Consider the following 23572-nt stretch of genomic DNA (forward strand, 5'->3'; position numbering starts at 1 on the left):
CAAGCAAGGCCTCTATCAAGAACACGCCTGTGAGGAATAATACGCCTCTCTTTTGGATGTGAGGCAGTCCTAGTGTAGGAACGTTCACTCCGGGTCATTTCAGAGTTAAAAGAAGAAGAATTTAAGTGCACGGTAGCCATATGCCTCTATGTTGTATTCATAGCAGTGAGGCAAAGTGGAATTCCCAAAGAGGATATTGTTAATATGAGCGAATCTGGTGTGTCAGGGCCCTGAGGTCTGTGAGAGTAATTTAATACAACACATGTCATTTCCAAAAAGAGCAGAGCTAGAATATAGAGCACATTCATGTGTGAGGAGGTCAAAGTGGCACTTTTACTCAGGGTCAGCAAGCAGCTTTGGTAGCCAGTCAATGCAAAAGTGCTTCATTAAATGGTGTGCAGCAAACAAGAAATCCCAAGTAGACCAAGCAATATTTTTAACAACACCACTTTCTATTGATATAGGCATGCACAGACTTTCCAGTGACACAGAACTCTGCAGAGTTCAGAAAGGGCAGGTTTTTTTAAAAAATGTTGCTATATACAGGTTACTTATTACTGGAAGTTTTTTTCCAGTCTACTTAACCTAGACATTAAACCTGATCACAAAACCATTAGCACTGACAACACATATTCAATGATGCATTCAGTAGTTCCATCATTTATTACATATTTACTTATACTTTTAATTGTAACCAAGGAATCAGGCAAGTACCATGCTTTTTGTTTGCTTTAAAGAGAACAATGTCTAAAATTCAGCCGGGCAGATATAGAGGGACTCCCTATGGGGAGAGGCTCTGCCCATGTGGGGAGGGTCAAGTGGAAACAGTCTCCTATGTTTTATCGAAATGTTTGTTCTATAGAGACCTGCGTCGGGATCTCATTTACCCTTTAATGGCTAAATGCCCAGGTCTTGATTCTCCTCAGATGATTGGCAGGCTGTTGGAAGGAAGTAATTCCAGCACCATCAGACAGGTAGCCAAATTTTGTAACGCGGCCCTCCATTTGCGTAAGAGCTTAACAACAGGAAAATAGGTGATGGATTTAAGGCCAGAGCTACTTTTGTAGCTACAATGTGGCTAACTGCAGGTGGTCACGCAGGTATTTGGATCACCTGTATATCATCAGTAAATCTATCAACAAAATTTTCCCAAGCTCCTGAATTGTTTAACCCCTCTTAGATGCAGGAGTCAGGAAGGCAACTGTTTGAGTTTTGATTTGTGTGTAATAGGCCCATAAGTATGAAATACTGCTGCCTCTTTTTATTCTTAATTATGTATTTTTAGTAGTATTTTTAGTACCTTGATCTATGCTGAGGAGGACTTTTAAAAATTTATTTGGTTTTATTGTCTGTAGTAGAAGTTTGACTGTCTTCTCTTCTACATTTGCTTTAATCTCATGCTGGTCGCTGACCAAAATAAAGAGATTTGATTTGATGTCTAAAATGGCATTTATTTAAAAATATTAGCTGACAACTAATTTACTCAACAAAAGATCTATGAAAATCAAGTAGCCCTTTAGAGTAACTCCTGAGTAGTACTACTGAGTAATTTAGTCTGGATGTTGGCTATTAAGAATATTAAAAAATTAGATAGATAGATAGATAGATAGATCTATCTTTAGGTCAAGAACCCTAATGGCTGATGTAAATGTTCCAAAGAAGGACATCGTGCAGTGTCCATGAATCTTACATGCTCCCTGCTGTGCACATAGAAAACTAGCTTAATATCTATATCTTGACAAGCTAGGTTTCCATGTTCAGAGAAGGGTTTTTGTTTGTTTGTTTGTTTGTTTTTGGTACAATCAGGTATGTGAACCTCAATTGTGTTATGCAGGTGGCATCATCCATAAGCTATTTCTGCACATCTGAATCAGCTTTAAAATGCAAGAAAGGGAGTAGATGCATATATGTGCACAATAAGCTATAAGATCCATGAGAGAGGGGAAATACAGAAAAATAAAGTGACCTGAGAATTATATGAGCTTTTTCTCTTTGGGCCCTTAAACTCCAAGACTATAATCTGTATTACCAACAAAAGCAGGAGCACAAAGCTAATGAAGTCTCCATGGGTTGGTCTAATAAACACACACAATGTAGGATGGCCAAGAGTTCACCTGAGAATGCTCTAGCAATTGCTCATGTCTCACTGGTGGGGGGGGGCATAATTAAAACAAATAACCAATGGATAACATCATAAACAATATCTTACCTTCACACAGATCTAACACCAAACACATAACTTAATTACTTGAAGGATTATGTCTTACATCTCGACCAGAAATGAAATCTAAGGTGAAACCTTTATAAATCTCGCACTTATGAAGTGGATACATTGATTATATACATTAGTCCTGTGCAAATATTAGGCTCCAAATCAGAGGTGCACCTAGGTAATTTTGGAGCCTGCACCTATTGCAAGTTAAGCATCATCCCCCTACACACACACACACACTCCGTGACACATGCAGTATTTTTAACCCTATTCTTCAGGGTACAAACAGCAACTGAACTCACAACAATGTAGAATATAAAACCGATCTATTTATGCAAATACGCATTAGCAGAAACGTTTCAACCCACAACTTAACATATTCCCATCCCACAAATTTCTTTCCCCCGCTCCCCGCTCTGCCTCTAAAGCAGACGTCACGCTTGGCCATCCGGCTCTGATCACAATCACACTCTGCCGTCTGGCGCAGTGTTTGCCGGTAGCGTGGCCCAGCGGCCACATCACCCAGTACAGACTAAAGAGGATTGGGGGGGGCAGGGGGTGTGGAGGCCCTGGAATTCAGCCTGGACTTCAGTCCAGGGGTAAGAGTGCCTCTGCTCCAAATAACCAATTCCAGATAATGACTACAGCCCTGCTGGTAGCACACAGAGGTGATCATTTTCAATGTGCTTGTCTATGCTGGACCAGGCTGTTTAACTGACTCCCTACCAGTTCCGAGCACGGAGTCCTGCTGCATTTCATCACCATCTTGAAAAGTATTCCAGGAGTACACAGAGAAGTGATGTCCTTTCCAGTGCTTTCCCACTAGAGCTCCACAAGGAAAGCACTGCAAAGGGCTACAATTCCCATAATACAGCAGAGCTCTGTGCTGCTTAAGGAGCCCTCAGAACCAATAGGGAGTCAGTCAGAGAGCCGGGTCCCTCACAGGGCTGTCTACTGGGAATGCTCACCTGTGGGGTGCCAGCACATTATTTATTAGGATTTATTTCTTTATTTAGTTAATTAGTACAGTTCTGTACTGCCCCATACAAAAATGTCCCTGAGCAGTTCACAATCTGCTATTAATTTTGGGGCTATTAAGTGTTGAATATTTACAGGCCTACTAAACATGCAGTTTGAACTAAGCTGACTTTACTAAATTGGATGTTGAGGGAGCTCAATGTCTAAACTCAGGGGCACACTATCAAAATAAGAATGTAATTTTTCTAAAGTGATGAACAGCTATATTTTGATTCATCTTTAGGAATTAAGCTCTCTAGAAGCCTGGAACATAATTCTATTTTTAAAAAAACCTCTTCATTTATTGACTTAAATTAGATGTTAACCCACCTCATTGTGTGGCCAGGGGGCATAACAAAACTATAAAATAAAATTATATCAAACATGGAATATAACAAGCTAGAACCCAAGGTAATTTCCAATGCGCAATGATAATATCTATAACTTTGGAGAGGTTTTAGAGTAGTGCCTCTGCCATGCATAGAAACATAAAGCAGAAGGTGTCATTTCATCTAACATGAATGGCTGTTTTTCAGGTCAGTTATATGGTACTATTATGCACGTTTACTACCATTTGGACAAGCACCAGTATATTTAGTGGGGCAGAATCTGCCCTCGCATAGAACCACAGCTACAGAAATATGAAGTGGGCCTCAGAAGCCACCCTTAACTCCAACCAGCCACTGACTCATATAATATAGCTTAAGCAGATGAAGCTGAACGGTTTTGCTGAATGAATAGAAGGAAAAGAGAATCATCTTACACTGTGACGACAATAAACTGACCTGCTCTTGAGAAACAGTGAGTTGTAATGGAGGTGCATATTGACTTTTACTTTCAGTGGGAAGAGTGAAGTGTCAAGAGTTATTGCTTTAATATCAGCCAAGATGAGACCATTTATTGTAGTGTGGGTACATCCAGGAAATCATTGCTCTAACCATGTTTTTAGAGGCCAGTCTACATTTTATTAAATCATCTTGATGCTTTTTCAAGAACACAGTGGCTGCAATAGGTTTAGCAAGCTGCCATGTAGATTAGGCTGAGAACCTCCAGAGAAGTATCTGGGTTGGGCAGTTTCACAAACTAGGGTCAAGTGGCACTTGGAGTGACAGTGATGCAAAGTAACATAACACCACCGGAAGGGGCTCAATAAATTCCTATGTAATCAAATAAGGGCACAAACTAGGAGCAAAACCTGGCCCACAGTCCCTTATTTTCCCAGACCACATAGGAACAAAGTGATACATCAGACAACAGAGGAGAGATTCATAACCCTTTCACAATTTGCACAATCTAAATTAAATGGGGGTGATTTTATGTGAGGCCTTTATATAATGCACCATAACATGTGAACAAATAATTTTAACTGATTCAAAGGCACCTGGTCAGTGGCATCAAGGGATGGCCATTTGGGGCCTTGTCCAAGGGGCAATGGCAAATCCCTGAGGCCCCAGGCCTATAACAAGCATGCTGGGAGCAGGTCATGTTGCTACTAGTCTCTTCTGCTGCTGCTGCCTTCTCCTGCCCAGTATCCACATCTTCAAATGGGAATATTCTTTGCAGTAGGAGAGAGAATGAAAGACGACAACAGTAACGCCAGAGACTTATGACACAATTGCCTCCTGCCACCACTCTTCGCTCAGATTTCTCTCAGAGATACAGGCACCTCTGGGAAGAAGGCCCATTTGCCAAGGGGAATGGGAAGCAACCCTCTGCTTCAGCAAATGGAGGAAAGGAGGAAGACCTGTTGCCACTGTTCCAGTTCCACTGCCACTGCTGCCCCCACCCTTCACTGAGGGTACTGTTGACCCTCATACACCACCAAGTTCCTGTTCCTTTCCCCTTTCAGGAAAGCTAAGGGAAGGGCAGGGTAGAGAATGTCCCATGTGGGGACAGGTACAGGCTTTGCTCTGGATCTCTGCAACCTTGCACTGCTCCTGCACCTCCACCTTCAGAATGCAAAGGAGCAGGCATTAGTAAGCATTTTATAGTAGCTGAGGGAGGCATTTTCAGTGACTGGGGAGACCCTACTTATGAGTTGAGCAGGGGAGTATCTAGGGTGGGGCAGGCAGGGCACGTGCCCTAGGCACCCCTTGAAGGGGGGGTGCCATTTATTAATTTTTTTTTAAAGGCTGCCGAAAACAAAATGGCCATCGCGCATGCTCAAATGGCCTCTTTGAGGCCCTAGGCCATACCAGGCCTCACAGAGGCCATTTGAGCATGCGCGGCGGCCATTTTGTTTTCAGCTGCCATTTTTTTTTAAAAAAATTATTTTAAAAAATGGCCACCACACATGCTTAAATGGTCCCTGTGAAGCCCTAGAGGCCAGCAGGGGGGAGGGGGAACCTTTGCAGACCCCCCCCCAGCCTTTAGAAGCCCCCCAAAGGGGCTACAGGTAATTTTTTTTTAAAAAAATAATATAATATGTCACTGTACACATATTCAGATATGTGACTTGTATGTGACCTTCAGACTTGTATTTTTCCGCTGATATTATGGTAAAATTATCTGAAAGATGGGTGTCAGATGTTTGGACAGGGGGCGCCATTTCAATGCTTGCCCTAGGCGCTATTTTCCTTAGATACACCTCTGGAGTTGACATAGCCTTGTCTTACTGAGGTGTCCATTTGCAACAGAGGTCTGTGTTTCCCACAGTTCACAAGTCTGAGTGCTGGTTCATTAAACTGTGGGAAACTATGCTCCAGAAAAGAAAGGGGAGGCTCTCTTATGGGAAAGCACAGTTTAATTAGACTGCCTAATTAGAAACAAACCAAACTACCAAAGACAGGACCACATTATTGTGAATGAAACTAGTATAAGAAAACTTTAAAATGCTGACCAACATATGAAACTCACTGTGGAATGCCTGTTGGCCTATCTGTTTGACTCAGTGTGAACAACAAAAGCAGATCAGGTTATCAATAATTATTTTTCAGAACAATCTCATTTGTACATTTGTACTCAGACAAAAAGACAGGCTGCTGCAGCAGCTCCATCAAAGCAATTACATTTGATCTACATATTGTTTCCATCTATAATCATTGAAAAGGTTTCTTAAGCATTCGTGTAGACCTTAAAAGGCTTCATGAAACTGTAGTCAGAGAGAGAAAAAACCATATACTTTCATGTCAATAAGTGTCATCACAGATTTCAAAAGCATCTGATTGAACAGCCCTTAGATTTTGAAAGCAAGTATCTGACAATTCCCTCCTTTAATGTTAGTTAGCTGAAAGGATCACCTTGAATATCACAATCCACTCTATTAAAGACATTATCAATAAAGAAATACAAGAAATACATCAAATGAGTGAAAAATCTGTTGCATTACTGTTATCGGGCTTTTTGAATCCACAATGGCCATGCTTCCTTTTTCATCAAATTTCACACACATATACAGTTCAAATCCAGCTTCTTCACGAGTAAAAGTATCACTAATTTAAAGTGGTGCTTCAATAGTATCACAGAAGAACTTGGTCCCTTCATTGATATATAGGAATAATTCAAATACTCCTATCAAATCTGAGAGAGGTCAAATTCCATGATGAATTTTTGCTTTGAGCTTTAGAGTTGTAAATTTAAAAAGAATTAGGCCTGAAAACATATTTAAGAAACAAAGAGCAACTTACATATGCATATGCAATGACTCACCTGAATGGTGGGTGTGGAACGATTTTTTCGGGTTGTTGTGGTAGCCATAGTCGTGGTGGTCTCCAGGACTGTTGTTGACATCTCTGGTGGCATGGAAGTTGTGGGTGCTGTTCCCAAGATGGATGGCACTTCTCCAACTAGTCGGACGCTTCCGTTGATCTTTATGTTGGGGTTGTTCTCAGCTGCCATGTTCAGCACTTTCAAGCCATTGTAATAGAGACCGGAGAGCTGGCCTTGGAAGAGACGCCCTCTGTCTTTTCCTCCAATGGCTATTTGCGCCTGGGTGTTGAAGATCGTTAACTGTCGTCCTAAGTGAAGGGGGGTGAATAACATTATTGCCAGGCATATTTCTCCATTTAAAACCCCTTTATGCTGAGTCCTGGCTGAAATGGACGGAAGATCAGAGCAAGTTTCCTGATGGTGGTAGTGGTGATGGTAATTGTGGTGGCTGAATGGCAGAATGCAGTACCATAGATAGCTGTCTTGATGAGTTACAAACCATGAAAAGCCTGAACAACAAAACAAGGTATCCAGATCTTCTTAGTCTTGTTTCCATAAACATGAGTACATACAGGAAAACAGTGACCTAATTCTTTTTCTCACTCCAAAATTTAAGACCCAACTCTAATATATTGTTCCAGATCATCAAAACTCCCTAGGTTTTGGCCCACTCCAGAATGTAGAAAACCTGGATCCTTGAACAGACAGAACAGAAATTCCATCCTGTCCTATGAGTTGGCAAAAGATGAAGAAACACAGATATGTGCTAAGGGATGAACATAGATATGGCTCCTTGAAACTTATAATAGCTACAGCTGAGAATGTGGAGGATAGAATCTTGATTTAAAGAAAGTTTGGATTTAAAATTATACAGTATATGGATTATACTTGCTATGGAAAAGAGTGTATGTTTCAGTACTGAATTAATACACAGACATCATCCTATCATCTTGAGCCTAGTTTTCATGGTACATCCATGTTTGGGTTGTACACTTAGAACTGAAAGGAGAAGGGTTTGTCATGATTAAATGCTCCTTCAAACAAAATACTTCCCACTATACCAGTGTTGGGCAAACTTGGCCCTCTAACTGTTGTCAAACTAAAATTCCCATCTTCTCCTGACACAATAAATTGTGGCTGGGGATGATGGGAGTTGTAGTTCAATAATAGTTGGAGGGCCAAGTTTGCCCACCCCTGCTCTATATAGAAAGCTAAATGTCAGGAAGAAAGGCTTTAGTGCCTAGCTTGCTGGTTTTGATGTGCAGGGTTTTGTTTTTGCATAAAGGAGCAATCTGTCATTTAAGCCCCCAACTACCTTTGAAAAGTTAGAGTCCAGACACAGGTTTACCACCTCAATGAAATTTAGGCCTTGATCAGCAACTAGTATCTGAGCAGGAGTCAGAGGAGGGTGGGCTAAAGGCCCACCACAACTCAGAAAATGAATTCCAGCAAGTACCACAGTACACTTCTGGTATCCTCCCCACACACATTTCTTCTTTCACGGTGGGTAAGGGAAGTGAAAGATTGTAGGCCTCAAGAGCACAGGACCACCAGTTACAGGCTCCTGTATTTGAAGTGCCAGAAATAATTTATGTGAAATGGTTATAATTGAGTTCCTTGAGATCTCAGAGGTGTATTTCCTAACACTTTTTAGAGGAAGGCAGGAAGAATGCATTTCTAGTCAGAATGGATCCCAGAAATAATTGCCAGTTCTCCCCACCCCCCCGCATACAGACGCAAGGGCGAGTTCACACAATTACTTCCAAGACATTGAAAACCTATGATAGACATTTCCCTTTCATCTTGCTCCTCTCCCATCATCGCAAGGCAATTGCCAGAGGTGATGAGGAAGCATGAGCCATGAAAATAGCATTTTCACACATTCAGTTAATCAAATGACAGCAATAATTTTCACATGATAACCCAATATGTGAACTCACCCTAGATTTATTTTGTATTCTTTGTCAATATGAGGACTTAGGTTTACTAAATGCAAGCATCTGTTAAGCAAAGAACCACACTTTCCAAGTTTCTGAAGAAAAAAGCATTGGTTCATTCAATCTGGTTTCCCCCACATGTACACACATGCCCATTCCCTCCCATCCTTTCTCCACTGCACACTCACCACTTTTGTTCTCTAGTCCACCCTGATAAGAACCAAATGCCACCATGTAGTAAGGTGCAGCTTACAGCCCACTGTCCATTCCCTCATAGCCAGTGGTTAAAGTAGATCAGAATAGGAGGGGGAGCTCACCAATTTTGGTCGTCGTGGCGGGTCTCGAAGTCAAGTGGTGATGCGGTGTTGCATCATCTAATGGTGACAGGATGGATCATGGGGAAGAGAATGGGGACAAGAGAAGAAATGTATCTGAAAGGAGTTCCTATTCCCCAAGGAGGACCCTAGCTATCTTAGCAGAGTAGATGGCATATGTGAAATGCCTAGAATTGAGAAAGCAGGGTGCATATCCCCTAGGACTCCCCACTACCACTTCCATAAAAATGCCTGGACTTGACCAAGATGGATAAGTGTACAGATGTGAAAACAATAAATAAATAAAAATGAAAGGATTGAGAGATTCTTCCCTTGGAAAGCAATGAAATCTCAGTTTTGAAATCTGAGTTTTGGAATCTGAACTCTGCTTTCCCCTCTCTCCTCTCAAACTGCCTCTTTATTGCCTCACAGAGTGGATTTGTACATATAGTTTTAGTGATGGCACATTGCAGTTATCTGTGAGTGGGATAATAGCAATTTTTGAAGGATTCATTTTTAAATTTAAAAATAATTGCTCTAGAGGCAATCTCCATCTCTCCTATCAGCCATTATTAGATAGCAGAGATGATTGTGAAAACATGGCTCTGTCACAGCAATTTCCTTCAAGTAATTTATTTATTTATTTATTTATCTATCTATCTATCCTATTTCTATACCACCTGACATGTGCATCCCTAGGTGGTGTACATAATGTAATGACATGATAACTGTAGTTATCACATGGAAATCTATGAGGAACTCTCATTAAACCTGGCCATGTAGTGCCACTCACAGACTCATTGGGATACCATCTTATTACATTTATCCCTTCAAAATTAAATTTCTCTATCCCACCCCATTGTTCTCTTGTGGAGTTGAATTAGAATGACATCTGAGGCAGCCACTGTGTTGTCAGCTCTGCTCAAAGTGAAGTTTCCATTTTCCATGGGGGGAAAAATGTTTTCTTCCTCGGGTTTTTCTTAGAATTTCCATGACATTCCACATAAAACAGATTTCTCCTCAGAATTTAGGATGCACAAGTGGCTCAACCCATCTGAAGCTGCAAATAAGGTTCAGATAAGCTTTCCATGGGGGATGAGATGTCTGCAAGCTAGCTCCAATAGGCAACTCATGGGGAAACTCCCCAGCTTAGAGCAGTGAAGTTCCTGAAGCATCCACACCCACAAAGCTCATGGAAATTCAGCCGGCCTCTGTATATCCTGTGCACAGGCGTTCTTACCCCCGGACCTTGCAGCCCCAGTCCGTGGCTTCCAAGGTCTAGGGGGGGTTCCAAAGGCCCAGGGCTCTTCTGCGAGGCCCAGGGCTCTTCTGCGAGCCTGTGCTGCAAGCCCCCACTGCCGTGAGGCCGAACCACTGATCTTGCCAGTAATCCTAGCCATGTGCACAGCCGGGGGTGGGGAGGTACATTGAGCAAGCATCCCCCTGTTATGGCAGAGGCAGGTGGAGCGGTACTGGCTGCTGGGCCTCGTAGTTCTCAAGGGCTGCTGGGTCGAATAGCCAGGCCCAGAGGCTGCTCCCACTCTACCCACTGCTGCCATGGGGGGATGCCTGCTTGACCCCAACCCCACCCCGCCGGCCACAAGATCAATGGTTCAGCCTCATGGTGGCAGAGCCCTGCAAGTGCTCACAGCAGCAGGAACGGGCCTCACGGCAGGAGCGGTCCGGGCACCCAAACTACCTAGGTGCGCCATGGATCTGGTGCAAGCTCTCCTACCAATTTCTCTTCCACATATTCCTCCTGAGCTCTTTGTCCTCTTCTCCATGGAGTGTAATATCTACACCAGCAAGTATCAGTTTTCCTTCATTTATATCCCTTTATAGTCCAACACTCTAACCCAGACTGCTCAACTTAGGCCCCCAGCTGTTTTTGGACTACAACTCTCATAATTCACTACCACAGTGGCCAATAGCCAGGAACTGTGGGAATTGTAGGCCAACATCTGCAGGAGCGCCAAAGTTGAATAACCCTGATCTAACCACTGTGCCTAGCCAAGTGAATTTTGAAAACACATGAGCTGACTCTGTACCAGCCAAAGCTTATTTCATCTCTTCTAGCCATATACTAGGCAATTGGCTAACATAATTTTCTACGTTGTTTCTCAACTCATCCCTCCCTCTTATAGACTGGCTGAATCCCAACTAGATAAACTGGTAAGAGGACAAGGGCTGTTGGCAACCCTCTTCTGAGATGATGACAAAAGCAGAGCTTTTTTCAGATTCCATTCAGTAAAGGCCTTCAGTTTCTTTAGCAGCCTTGAGGAAGGCAAAAACCCCATGATTACCATCCTGAGCTCCTTAGAGCTCAGGACAGGTTAGGATCATGAGATATAAAGTTGCACGGATTGTAGCAATGGAGAAACACTACACTTCTGAATGGTCTGGTCTTCTGAATGAGCTGGTCTTGTGGTAGCAAGCATGAATTGTAAGATATTCTCTTTAGAGGATGGGGACACTCTGGGAAGGGCATCTGCATGCTTGCATGAAGAAGATTCCAAGGTCCCTCCCTGGCGTCTACTCCTGCCGGCAACCATAAAGAAGCTGCTGCCAGTCTGTGTAGACAAGACTGAGCTAGATAGACCAGTGGTCTGACTCGGTATACGGCAGCTTTCTATGTTTCTGTGCTCCCAAGTCTTCTCCCAAATGGCTAATTGAAAGGAGCAGTAGAAGTAGGGCTGTTCTTGGGATGTGAAGTCTGGCAGTAGACCTTTATTTGTTCCCAGCACAAACCAATTCTGTTTCCAAAGCCAAGGAGGAGACATTGCTGAACATGATCAAGGCTAAGCAGCAGATTCCACTTTTCCCATGAATCATTCCTTCTACACCATCCTATTCTCGCAGGAGGTCTACAGTGCCAGTCTCTGAGGCAGAGCAACTGATAAATGTAACTAAACAAGCGGCCCTCTCCTTATTTTGCTTTTTTTCGTTTCCTTAGAAGAGTAAAAATGCAGTGTTCTAATATGCTGGATGCACTTATCCCAGGAAGTGGACTCCATTGTGTAAAGTGCATTTTGCTTTCCTCTTAAGTAATGAATTCTTCTAGGCCAGAAGCAGAAGTTAAGGCATACAACACATGCTGTACAGCTCTACGTGGTAGTATAGCACTGATTCTAAAAGGGTTTGTTTGCTAAAAAGGACAATCACTTGTATCTAGGGAGATCTACTCCTAGCTTGAAACTCTTATGTCTCTGCACAAATGATCAAGTGGAAAACAATGGGCAAAAAAGAAAGAAAAATGTGGAGAGAAAACATGCATAGCTGAAATGTCACGTCAGACCTCTTTAATTTTGCAAGCCTCATTCTTATAAAGTAAACTGTATATTTAAAAGGATACTCTTTATTTCAAAGACGCCACTGAGGTAATCGAGGGCTAATCAGTGAGGTTTAAGGGCATTCATGTTGTGTGGCTTGCGAATGCCTGCTTATTTGGACTGGGGCGGTTGACATGGCACACAAAAGAGGCAAACGTTGCCTTCCAATGCTTTTGTTCAGTTGGGAATTAAGTTTAATTTGTTAACCGTTTTGATTTGGTTCAAAATCCACACATGTCATTTAATCTGGTTTGCCTATTGACAAAATGTCAGGGCAGATCTAAAACAACTGTGCATCAGAATGCACCCTGCATGACTGAATCCGTTAATCTGGTTCATAATGCTCAGCTGGATTTTGGATTTAAGCCTACAAGCCTTTATTCTGGATGAGCAGCTTTCTTTCTAAGTGTGCCAAGTGTGGAATACTAGCACTAGCAGCTGACTGAAGGTCAGAGTGTGCGGATGTCACCCTTTTGCCCCAGTGTGTTGGTGTTGCATCACCAACATTGGATGCAAGGCCCAGCCTCTCCTCTCCTAAGCCAAATGATAAATTGCCTCTACACACACACACACACACACACACACACACACACACACACACACACGTATTCTACCATCTGCCCTGTTCTTTCAAGTGAGGAAGAGCTGACTGCTATGCCCCAAATAATGCAAAATGGGACATTTGCTCAGGGTGCTGGGCACTGCGAGCATGGCTGACCTAATGAGTCTGGGTGAAATAGCCAGTGGAGGCTGCGGATTGCCTATTGGGCTGCCCACACTGGCCTACTGCCTGCAGTCACTGCCTTCATCCCCCCTCACCCAGTGGTGATGCACCAGGCATCGCTGCTGCCGCCGCCCTCCTCCTCTGATCCTGCCTGACTTTTCCAAAGCTAAAGGGAGGAGGAGGAGAGCAGTGTGCTGCTGTAGACCAGCACTTTACTCTCCTTTACACATCCTCTTCTATTCTCTTCCCTTGGCTTTTGATAAGCTGAGAGGAAGAGGTGGAAGAGGCTGGTGTGGCAATGGCCGGCATGCCATTGCTGGGTAGGATAAAGGAGAGGGCGGTAGTCCAGGAGCCCCAGTGGGTGGAGAGCAGCTGGGGCAGAAACAGCCAAGGGAGAAGAGGAATGGGGAGGGAGGGTGCCAAGTGGCACTTTCCACACTGCTGGGGAAATATATGGGGGAAGATCCGAGGGCAGTGGTTCACTGTGCCGCCTCAGGGGGGCCTCGGGCTAGCCCTGATTACAAGCATTATAGGGGAGACTGAGTAGCTATTGTCTGGGCACCCCACTGCTACCCAGATCCCCTCATGGCTATTGGATCCAAGAGGACAGGAGTCAGTAGCAGTGCAAGCAGGTACCTGCCAGGTTTGCCTCTCCATCTATTGCATCCTAATGCTTCCTGTTCTGCGGAGAAAGGGAAAGCATGACAACATGTCTTCATATGCAGACTGTGGGCAGAAATGGAAGGGGAGGCGGTCCATGCAGTATCCCAAGTCTCTCTTTGCAAACTCTGGTATTGCTCCTGACTTCCTTCCCCTAGTTTCCAAGCCACCCTACAGTAGAGAGATGCAACCCACTCTACCACATAAAACACAATCCTGTGCAACTGTAGTCAGAAGAGAGTCCTGGTAGCTAACCTTCTGCACAGTGGGATGCCGGTGTTAGGAGCCCACTGGGGCTGTTGCGCATGTGGAAAACAGCCCCATGGTGTTGCGCCAGAGATCAACTGTGCAACGCTTTAAGACAACATTGGAAACAATGGAACTGCACAACTGCAGAGAGGCTGTTTTGAGTTGTTGCACAACTGATATCTTGCACATTAATGCAGGGCTGCTTTCCACATGTGTAGTAGCTCCGGGGGTGGGGTGGGGGGTCTCTAGTGTCAGTGTTCAATAGGGTTTACTCTTAGGTTTGTGTGCATGGGATAGCAGCTGGAGCAGCAGAGCTAATGCTAATGTGGTGTATGTGTATAACCATCTGCAACAGGGAACTGGACACCTTGTACATGCTCCCTGTGGCACAAAAGCACTGGGTTGTTCCTTAAACACTTCAAGTTCCAGATATATTTTAATTTCCCTTCTAGGTACCTGATAAGGAACAGTTCCGAACACAGTTATTACTGGACAAGAGTCTTGGGCTTAATCCCTGTTTCTTGTTTGTTTGAGTATAATCAATGATGTTGGCTGATATTTACTCAGTATATACCACTGTATTCAATGGGACTTCCTTCTAGGGAAGTGTGCATAGGATTGTGGTGTTACCGAATTAATTGGCCATACTATGTGATTAAAAATTACAACAGTGATCCATTTTAATTGTAAATTCCTCTTTTGCATATTGTTTTTCACTCTCGCTCGCTCTCCCGCTCCTGATGGCTTTATTTCAGATGCAGAAAATAGCTCTGGAGTTCCTTGTAAAAGTGCTTTTAATATTTTTACCCTGCACTTGCATCTCTTTCAAATCAAAGGCACAAGTGCTTAATTATACACTTAAATGCCACTGATTGAAAAGGGACTCAAGGGCATCTAACTTTCTCTGGATTGTACCCATTGTGTTAATTGTAAATTATTTCATTGTAGGTCCATTATATTTGTCAGAGAGCTCCTCTCTGCGCTGTCTCTTTGACAGATCCATCCATCTAGGCATTCGTCAATGTATCATGCTCCATTTTGATAGCTATCTACCCTTTCACTCATTGTCGTTACGAGGACTTCTGACATAAGACTTTCTTGATGCATTAGGAAATGAATGAATGACTGGATGGGCAGGCGAGTGCAGATGAGTGAATAAATGACAGGCTGGTACATGGATGTATGTGTGTGGGGGTTTGGTTGGTTTTTTGTTTGTTTGTTTGTTTGCCTCCCACAACTTCCCATGTGTAGTAACCACATAATCAAAAATACCTTTTTCTCTTGATATAGTGGAAGATCACTGTATATCCCATTGCATGGTATGCCTAAATAGTTCCAAACACTTACAAAGGATTGTCCTTTAAGGAGATAACACATATCAAGAACCGCCCAGCTCACCCCATGCCTTCTAGAAGGGTCTGAAATCTCTGTAAGTGCTGCAGTCTTTAGACCCTGTTGCTCTTGTCTTTTAACAAAGCATCGTCGTCGTCGTCATCCACACAATGGCAAAAACATTCATTTGAGAAATCCCAGGTGGTAAACATATAAAAGTGCTCTGGCATGCTTATCTCAGGCTTGGGGAAGCAATGGGATAAAAGACCAAACTCAAAAGTGAGACGACAGAGAAAAAAGAAAATTGTGCAAAACAAGGATGGGTTTCTCAAGCACATGGGCCGCATCACAGCATTAGGCATGCACTGGTTTTAACAAAAACAAGGCTATCGTTATCTTTAGTGTTAAAGGGACTTTATCCATTTGAGATTAGCAGAAGTTATCCACTTTTTAGTCTAAACAGGTTTAATTTTTAAAAATCAATTAACCCACACTCAGGCCAGATTGTTGAGGCTCAGTCAGCATTTACTAATAAGTTTATAGTAATACTTAGTAGTTACATAGAGCTTAAAGCAGGCCTGCACAGTTGGTGACCCACCAAACCGAATGCAGCCTACCAATCATATATGGTTATCCTGCCTGTCTGGGACAGAAGGAACAGGGGGAGGGATGTCAGGCACTTGGAAGGCCACTGTACATCTCCGGTAGGCTGTGTTGGGCCACACATTGGGTAGGCCTGCTTTAGAGTGTTCGGAGTACTTAATATAATCTTTACGACCTTATAAGGCAGGTCAATAGTCTTATTCCATTATATCATTCATATCACAGATGGAAGGCACTTGCTGAAAGACAGGGCTTGCTTAGGGAACATCTGTTGAGTTTTATGGCAGAGGCCTGCTTGGAACCACAACACTGCAGCAGTTTTCAGTCGGAGGCAACCTACACTGTACATCTTTGGTTAAGCCCATTATTAGAGCTGGGAGGATTTTTTAATAAAAAAAATAGCAATCATGGGTGGCTGATTTGGATTGGATCTGTTGGAGAAGGCAGGTTAACTTGTTGCCCCCACCACAGTCTCAGCCTGGATTGCCTTCATGGCTGCTAGTTTGCCCTGGGCTGGGAGGAAAGCTTTCACTGGGGTCATTGGATTAGGACCATTGTGGAAGCAAAAAGTTAAAGTCCTCTGTCCCCACACCATAGGCCTGAACCAGGCTGCTTCCCTCCATAGCTGCCATTTACTGAGAAAAAGCAGCCCTTTTCAGTCCTAATAAAGGATTTCACTTAATGTTCCTCTGCTCTCAGGAAATTTCCTCTTGATTGATTAATTTATGAATTGCATGAATTCTGCATGCAATTCATCCCCCCCACACCCACCCCTCAAAAAAGCTGGGGACTTCTTATCTAAACCCACCTCTCCTTCAGTAATGTGTTTAATGGATAATTGTACTTTACTAACCATTTTCCTTAACATAATGTATTATCTTCCGCTCTCACAAAAATCAATTAGAGTTTAAAACAAACAGCTAATTTTAGCATATTTGTCTTGCAATTATCCAAGTCCTCCTAGGACCTAGGCTCTCACAATTTTTAGGCTAAAACTATTAATAGGTTCAGCTTAGAGATCAGAAAGTAAGCAGGATGTTGACTCTTCCTATAGAGCATATTTATTTTTCTTTCTTTGGGGAAATCTGTAAGGACTGGTAATTTAGAGACAGTACAAACAACACTAGAATTGAGTCCAACAGTCATTCTTCTTCTTCTTCTTCTTCTTCTTCAGCAAGCTGGTTTTTAAAGAGCAATGAAAGTTGGATTCAGATTTTCCTAAACTTCATTTTCTGGAGCCATGGAGAAGGGATGAAGTTGGAAGGTCTAATCTCCAAAACAGTATACTGGACTTGATTCAAGCCTCTTTGAACTCAGAGGCTGTGATCCAGATGAAATTAGCATGCAATTGGCCAAGATCCAAATATTTGCATTAGAGTCCTGCAAGCACAGTGGTGTTTCTGAGGGCCCTTTTCTAACTGTGGACTATATACTTTATCATTGGAGGTTGTTCCTACAGGCCTCCTGAGTTTTCGGAACTTCAGGAAGCCTTTAGGAACAACCTCCGAGAACAGCTTGTGTGGCGGGAGAGTGTTGGTGTATGCCCAATAGTTCCTACACACACACACACCCTGCCAAAAAGCTGTTTGGATCCAGGCTGAGGGCTATGGATCACCTCCATAAGTCAACAGTGCAACTTACTGTGAAAATGCAGGTATGAGGGATGCTTCTGAAATTCTCTCAATCCAAATTTACCCTTCAATTTTGGGGTTCTGAATTCCACATTTCCAAGTGGCATTATTCATTCTCCATTGTTTGTTTCTAAAATGCCCCTGTGCATGCGCAGGTTACTGCAGCTTTCAGTTCCTTCATCACCTGCCTGACCACATTGACAATGCACGTCCACACAATGATAAAAGACTGCAAAAACTGATCTTGATGAAATCACACACATAACTGCACCAAGATTCTTTTCATCTGGTGTTTTACCAATACACAAGAGTGCATTTGTACATCAGTCAAACATTGCACAAAAATAAGATACATACGACCATGTCAAGATTGCTTTTTTGCCTCCTTTTATCGATGCATCAGTAACATGGGGGCGGGGGGAGACAAAAAAAACCTGAAGGACTGAAAGCTGCAACAAGCTACGCATGCTCCAATTCTAGAATTCATTTTAGAAATTATTCTAGTTAAACTGGATGGAGAGGAATGCAGGGAAAAACAAACCAGAGGAACAGAGTCACAACTGGACCTTAAAATCCAGGATACACCCATGCACAAAAACACATTGCATAGGTATTTTTGCATGTTCCTTTGATGTGGATTGGCATTCCTATTTGCATTTAGGTATGGATAGCTCGTCTGGGAACATAAAGTGGAAATCTACACTGTATCTCTGTGGGCTGAAGTACTGTGCAATGTTCCATTTTGTGTTTTAATGAAACATGTAAGCGGTTGCACAAGAGGGCCCTTATATAAATGCACAAAATTGGGCAGTTTTGTGCACTTGATGGCCAATAGAAATAATGGCCATCCATCACACAACTGTGTTTGTGCAATGTTTGGGTTTGCACAAGAGCGCTCTTTCACAGCTGCACATATGTTTTATTAAAAATATAAGTGGAACTGCGCAGTATACACACATTTGGAGTTTAGCAGTATACCAGCCAATGTCCCCATTTATGCATGCCGTGTTCTGCAGAAATGTTTCTGCAAGTTGGCTCTGCTAATCTGCATGGGATTCCTTCATTACCTATGCGCAGCAGGATTCCATAGGCACAAGCTTTCATATGCAACATTTCCCTACAGCACATGGAAAAAGGCTGTTGGAGCAGGATGAATGCACTGTCTGAAAAACATTCACAAACCCAACACTTTCTCCCTCTCCTTTATTGTCGTTTATATGCAAATATTGAAAATTGCTTTTCCCCAGGTTTTAAGAGAGGGGAAAAAAGATTAGCTTCATTAAAACGATTAGGAGAATCACAGCTATAACATTTTAAAAAGGAAGACATCTTGAAAGAATAGGTTTCCAGACAACTTTTTAAACAACTTTGATACTAGAGATATAGATGTAGTTTAATTTTTTAAAAAACAAGATTCATGCAGTGGTTAAATTGCCATAATACATGTTGTTGCTTTTTTGTTTAAAGTGGCTTCTTAAATTTTTGCTTCTTGTTACTTTTGGATAGCAAACTTAGAATTTCGTCCCTTTAACTTCATTTTAATAGCAATGTATTATAGCATGATTTATCGACATATGGCAGGTGGAAGTTGACACAAATTATAATGAAAATTAAAAGAGTCATTTATGCAGCAGGCGATTCTAATTTAAGGAACATTTATTTGCAGGCTTTAAAAATGAGGGTTTAGAATCAAATGGATTTAAAATGAAAGTTTTAACAACTGTTACCTTTTTCCTGCAGCCATTCCTCTACGGGCCGGTTATATTTGAAGGGGATTTTCTGTTTTACCAATTGGAACGCAGTATCAGTGTTGCCTTTAAAGTTTAAAAAACAGCTTAAAAACAATCTGAAAAGTCAATGAAATCATTAAAAAAAACATCCTAGAGTTGCTTCTTTGCTTGTTTTATGAAGGTATTTATCTATCCATAAACAAAGAGATGTACATTTAGTCTTGTTTTAGTGTGGTAGAGAATAGTTAGGCCTTTATTTCCTGGAATTCGAGAAGATCAGGGGATTAAACTCTGAAACAATTATTGTCCCTTCCACTTCCCTTGCATGTTTGTTCTTGTTGGGCAAAATAGGGTAAATGTCAAATGAATAATCTAGCTAGCATCTAGGCTCTCCCTCCACCAACCCCCACTCCCCATCTAGCCATTCCCCAACATACCCTCACTGTCTACCATGATCACAAAGCAGAATCCAAGATGGGGCTATGGGGATATTATGAAAGGCACAGCCTCAATTTTCAGTGCTGCGGCCATCAGAGACAAGTTTATGTCCCATTCCAATGATGCCCCTGATTGCAGCTTTCTCCCAGATAAGTGACTCATGGTCATGCATACCTATGGGAGAAAGGGCTGAACTTGGGGACAGTGTTGTAGTGAGGATACTCAATGCTCTCTACCTCTCACTGGGTGGCCTCATTGGAAGATATCCCTGCAGAAGTCACTGTGCTCTGAGCACAGAGATGCGTTGCACTGATGGGAGTCTCTGCACACTGATCTTGTTCATCTTAACAATGGGTATTTTGCTTGTGGACTATAAAGGAGTGATTGTCAGCAAATCTGTGATCTCTGGTGCCAGTCCCACAGACATGGAATCAGTCAGTCAGACTTTATTATGGTTTCAGACAACACAACAAGATTAATATTTCAGAGACATGCAGTCACCAATGAAACTTCAAGTATCTCTTTGAGAGTCATTTCACTAAAACAACTTCCACATAGGCATTTTGTAACATATGTTGCAATCCTAAGAGAAGGCAGAGAAGGGAGTCCAATGGCAGGAATGGAAGTCAAACAGCTGAATATAAGAGACAGAATACATGCAAAAATGAAGACAATGTCACAGACAGAAGAAGAGCGAAGAGAAGAGATGTAGAGGGAGAAGAATATCAAAAGTATACGTGTATAGGAGCTGATAGATGTGTAAGAGCGAGTCAGCCACTTTTCTCCATGTGGGATTGTATGGAGACTGAGTACAGGGCAAGTACAGGCTTCAGGGGTCCTTGGTAGTGATGTGCGGTTCGGTCCGGATCCGGCGGTTCGATTCCGGACCGAATCAGGCCCTTCTGGGACCGATCCGGACTGAATCCAAGCCAGTTCGGTACCGAACCAGCTTGGGTTTCCCGAACCGGTTCGGGAACGCCATTGCCTGCAATTGAGTCTCTGAGTGTCTCTTAAAAGTTTCAAGTGTGTCCTCCATTTTGTGTCTCCTTTCCGAAACTTTTGCTCCTCCTTGCATCCATTTTGTGATGCTATTTCCAGGCATTGTATTGGCTGCGCTATTGATCCTTGATTGGCCAGAATGAGTCCTTTGGTCTGGTAGGCTGCTTGGCTGTTGCACTGTTGAGAGCTGGCACCCTGTTGGCCGTGGGGGGAGTGCAAAGGTGGGGGCTCCCAAAGGAGGGAATTTCAAACCTATATAAACCCAAGCCTCTTCTCTGGAAACTTCTCTTGGCTGCAGTTGTGGGATCATCTCTGAGACCTTGCTTGCTCTTTTGCTGCTGGTGTCTGCTGTGAGTCCCTGACTGTGTGTCACATTAGTGTGTGTCTGTCTCTCTGCTCTCTCTGTGTGTTGTTGTGTGCCACCTTGTCCATCTGCCCTCTGTCTGTCTCTGTCCAAACCTCTTTAATACTTTCCCCTCAACTTTTTCCAACTTTTCCTGTTGTGTTTTCTGTTCTCTTCTCACCCTTTCTCTCTCAACCCTTCTCCCAAAGTTTTGGCTTGCCCTCCTCCCCCCCCCACCCCCCCCCATCTTCTGCATTGCTTTCCTGTTTTTGTGCCTTGCCTGACTTTTGTTCCACTTTTTGAGTTTCATTCAATTATTGCTTCTGTGTAAATTTATATATTTGCTGATTTTGGTTTTTAATTAATAACTTCTGCTATTGTTATTGCTGGCTGCCTGTCTGAGTTGTGTTCCTGAGGATTTAGTTTATATTATTGCTGCAATTGGATTCCTTGTGTTCTGATTTTGATTGTTAATTTGTTCCCCTCTGGCCCTGCTCCTAGCTTCCCCCCTCCCTCCCTCCCTCCCACCCAGATAAGATTGTTTCCCTCCTGTGCTGCTGCCTGTTGAGTCTTGCATTCTTTGGATTTCTTTGTGGAATTAGGTTCTGGTTTTGGTTTTGCTCGCTGTGTGTGTCCCACCCACTCCCCCAGTCCCTCCCCCTGGTAGTTGTTACCCCCCCCCCGCCCTGAGACTTTCTGGCTGCCCTTTGGTTTCCTTTTTTTTTACTTTGTGTATAGATTGTTTTGATTCAAATTTGATTGTTCCCCTGTGTGGTCCTGCTCCTAGATTCCCCCCTCCCTCCCCTCCAGAAAGCCACTCCCCCCACTGCCAGCTCCTCCTCCACTCCTGCCCTGCCTGCCCCCTCCCACCCAGACTGAGTGTTGTTCCCCATCCTCCCCTGGTGCTGCTGCTGCTGCCTGTTGAGTCCTGTCTTAGTTGGATTTTTTTGTGAAATCAATTAGCTTCTTTTGGTTCTGGTTTTGCTGTGTGTGTGTGTGTGTGTGTGTGTGTGTGTGTGTGTCCCATTCCTCCCTGCTGGTTGTTGTTGGTTCCTCCCCCCCCCCGACTTTCTGCCCATTGGTCCCAGGTTTTCTTTTTTGGACTTTTTTTCATATTGTTTGGTTTGCTTTGATTGATTCATTGATTGTTCCCCTCTCTGTGTGGCCCTCTGCTCCCAGCTTCCCCCTCCCTCCCCTCCAGAAACCCACTCCCCCCACTGCCACCTCCTCCTCCTCCACTCCTGCCCTGCCTGCCCCCTTCTGAGGTATTCTGAGTGTAGATTCTATGATAGCTAATGAGATTTCCAATGAGACACCATGAATCCACTCTCATTTGCTATCACAGAATCCACACTCACTCAGAACACCTCAGAAACAACAGAACCATCACTCCTATCTCTCCGGGGATTGCTGGGAGGGACTGAGGGCATTTTTGCCATGGCCCCGGACCCACTTTGGGGTGCTGCCACCCCACAGAGGTGGGTCTGGGGCAGCCCCAAACCCCCATTCTAGCCAATGAAAAAAAAATTTTCTTCAAAAATTCACCAATAATACTAGGAGCCACCAATTGCCTTGGGATTTTTGGGGTGGAGGACACCCATGGGTGGCTACCACCCACCCCAGCTTTTTTGCCCCTAAGGGCTCCACATTGTGAGTTATGGGCAAAAATTAATTTTTTTAAAAAAATTGTAAAAAATCAGAGGAAGGTCCAATCGACTTGAAATTTGGGTGGCAGGTAGAACACAAGGTCCCCTTCAAAACCAGCCACTTTTTGTGATCCGAACCGGTTCAGTTCGGATCCGAACCGGCTCAAAACCGGACCGGACCGGGGGGTGGTCCGGCAAAACCAAAACTGAACCACCCCGGTCCGGTCCGGACCTGGTTCGGACCCGAACCGAACCGGGAGAACCAGTTTTATGCACATCCCTAGTCCTTGGCAATTTGCGTTCCATGGGCCTCTTCCATCTGCCCCCTCAGGATTCATGGTGGGGCTTATCTTAGTGCAGGGCTGCACAACTTCAGCCCTGTAGCTATTGCAGGACTACAACTCCCATCATCCCAAGTCACAGTGGCCAACAGTCAGGGGTGATAGGAGTTGTAGTCCAACAACAGCTGGAGGGCTGAAGTTATGCCGCCCTGCCTTAGTGGGTGGGATGGAGAGAGAAGGTGATGAGAAAGTGGCTCTCTCAGCTGAAAAGGTTACTTATAGGGATGTACAGAACCAGTTTGATCATGAACCGGTCTGCCGCAAACAGGGCCAGTTTGAGTGGTTCGATCGTAAACCACTTCAAACCAGTGTGAGCTGGTTCACCAAGGCTACTGGCCCATCCAGTGAGTTCAACCGAACCAGTTCAGGGACCAGTTGGTTCAAACTAGTTTCAAATTGAACTGCGGCCAATGGTCTGT

At 43.5% G+C, this 23572-nt stretch overlaps 1 protein-coding gene across 50 annotated transcripts in view; it reads right to left on the minus strand.

Moving 5' to 3' along the window:
• The window catches only part of NRXN3 (neurexin 3), a 1829497-nt gene that overhangs the window by 201592 nt on the left and 1604333 nt on the right, over positions 1-23572 (minus strand). For 29 of the 50 annotated variants that reach the window (XR_008306051.1, XR_008306106.1, XR_008306104.1 and 26 more), the window contains 3 exons: positions 19384-19470; positions 9132-9188; positions 6878-7185 (listed from right to left, as the gene is read on the minus strand). Coding sequence is in view for 45 of the 50 variants with exons in the window: in XM_053245247.1 (XP_053101222.1) it covers positions 6878-7185; positions 9132-9188; positions 19384-19470 (452 nt within the window). In the remaining 5 variants the exon portion in view is untranslated. The remainder of the gene's footprint in view (positions 1-6877; positions 7186-9131; positions 9189-19383; positions 19471-23572) is intronic. The other 21 variants (XM_053245107.1, XM_053245142.1, XM_053245125.1 and 18 more) reach the window with 2 other exon arrangements.

Source organism: Hemicordylus capensis, chromosome 1 (genome assembly GCF_027244095.1).
Source record: "Hemicordylus capensis ecotype Gifberg chromosome 1, rHemCap1.1.pri, whole genome shotgun sequence".
NCBI lineage: Eukaryota > Metazoa > Chordata > Lepidosauria > Squamata > Cordylidae > Hemicordylus > Hemicordylus capensis.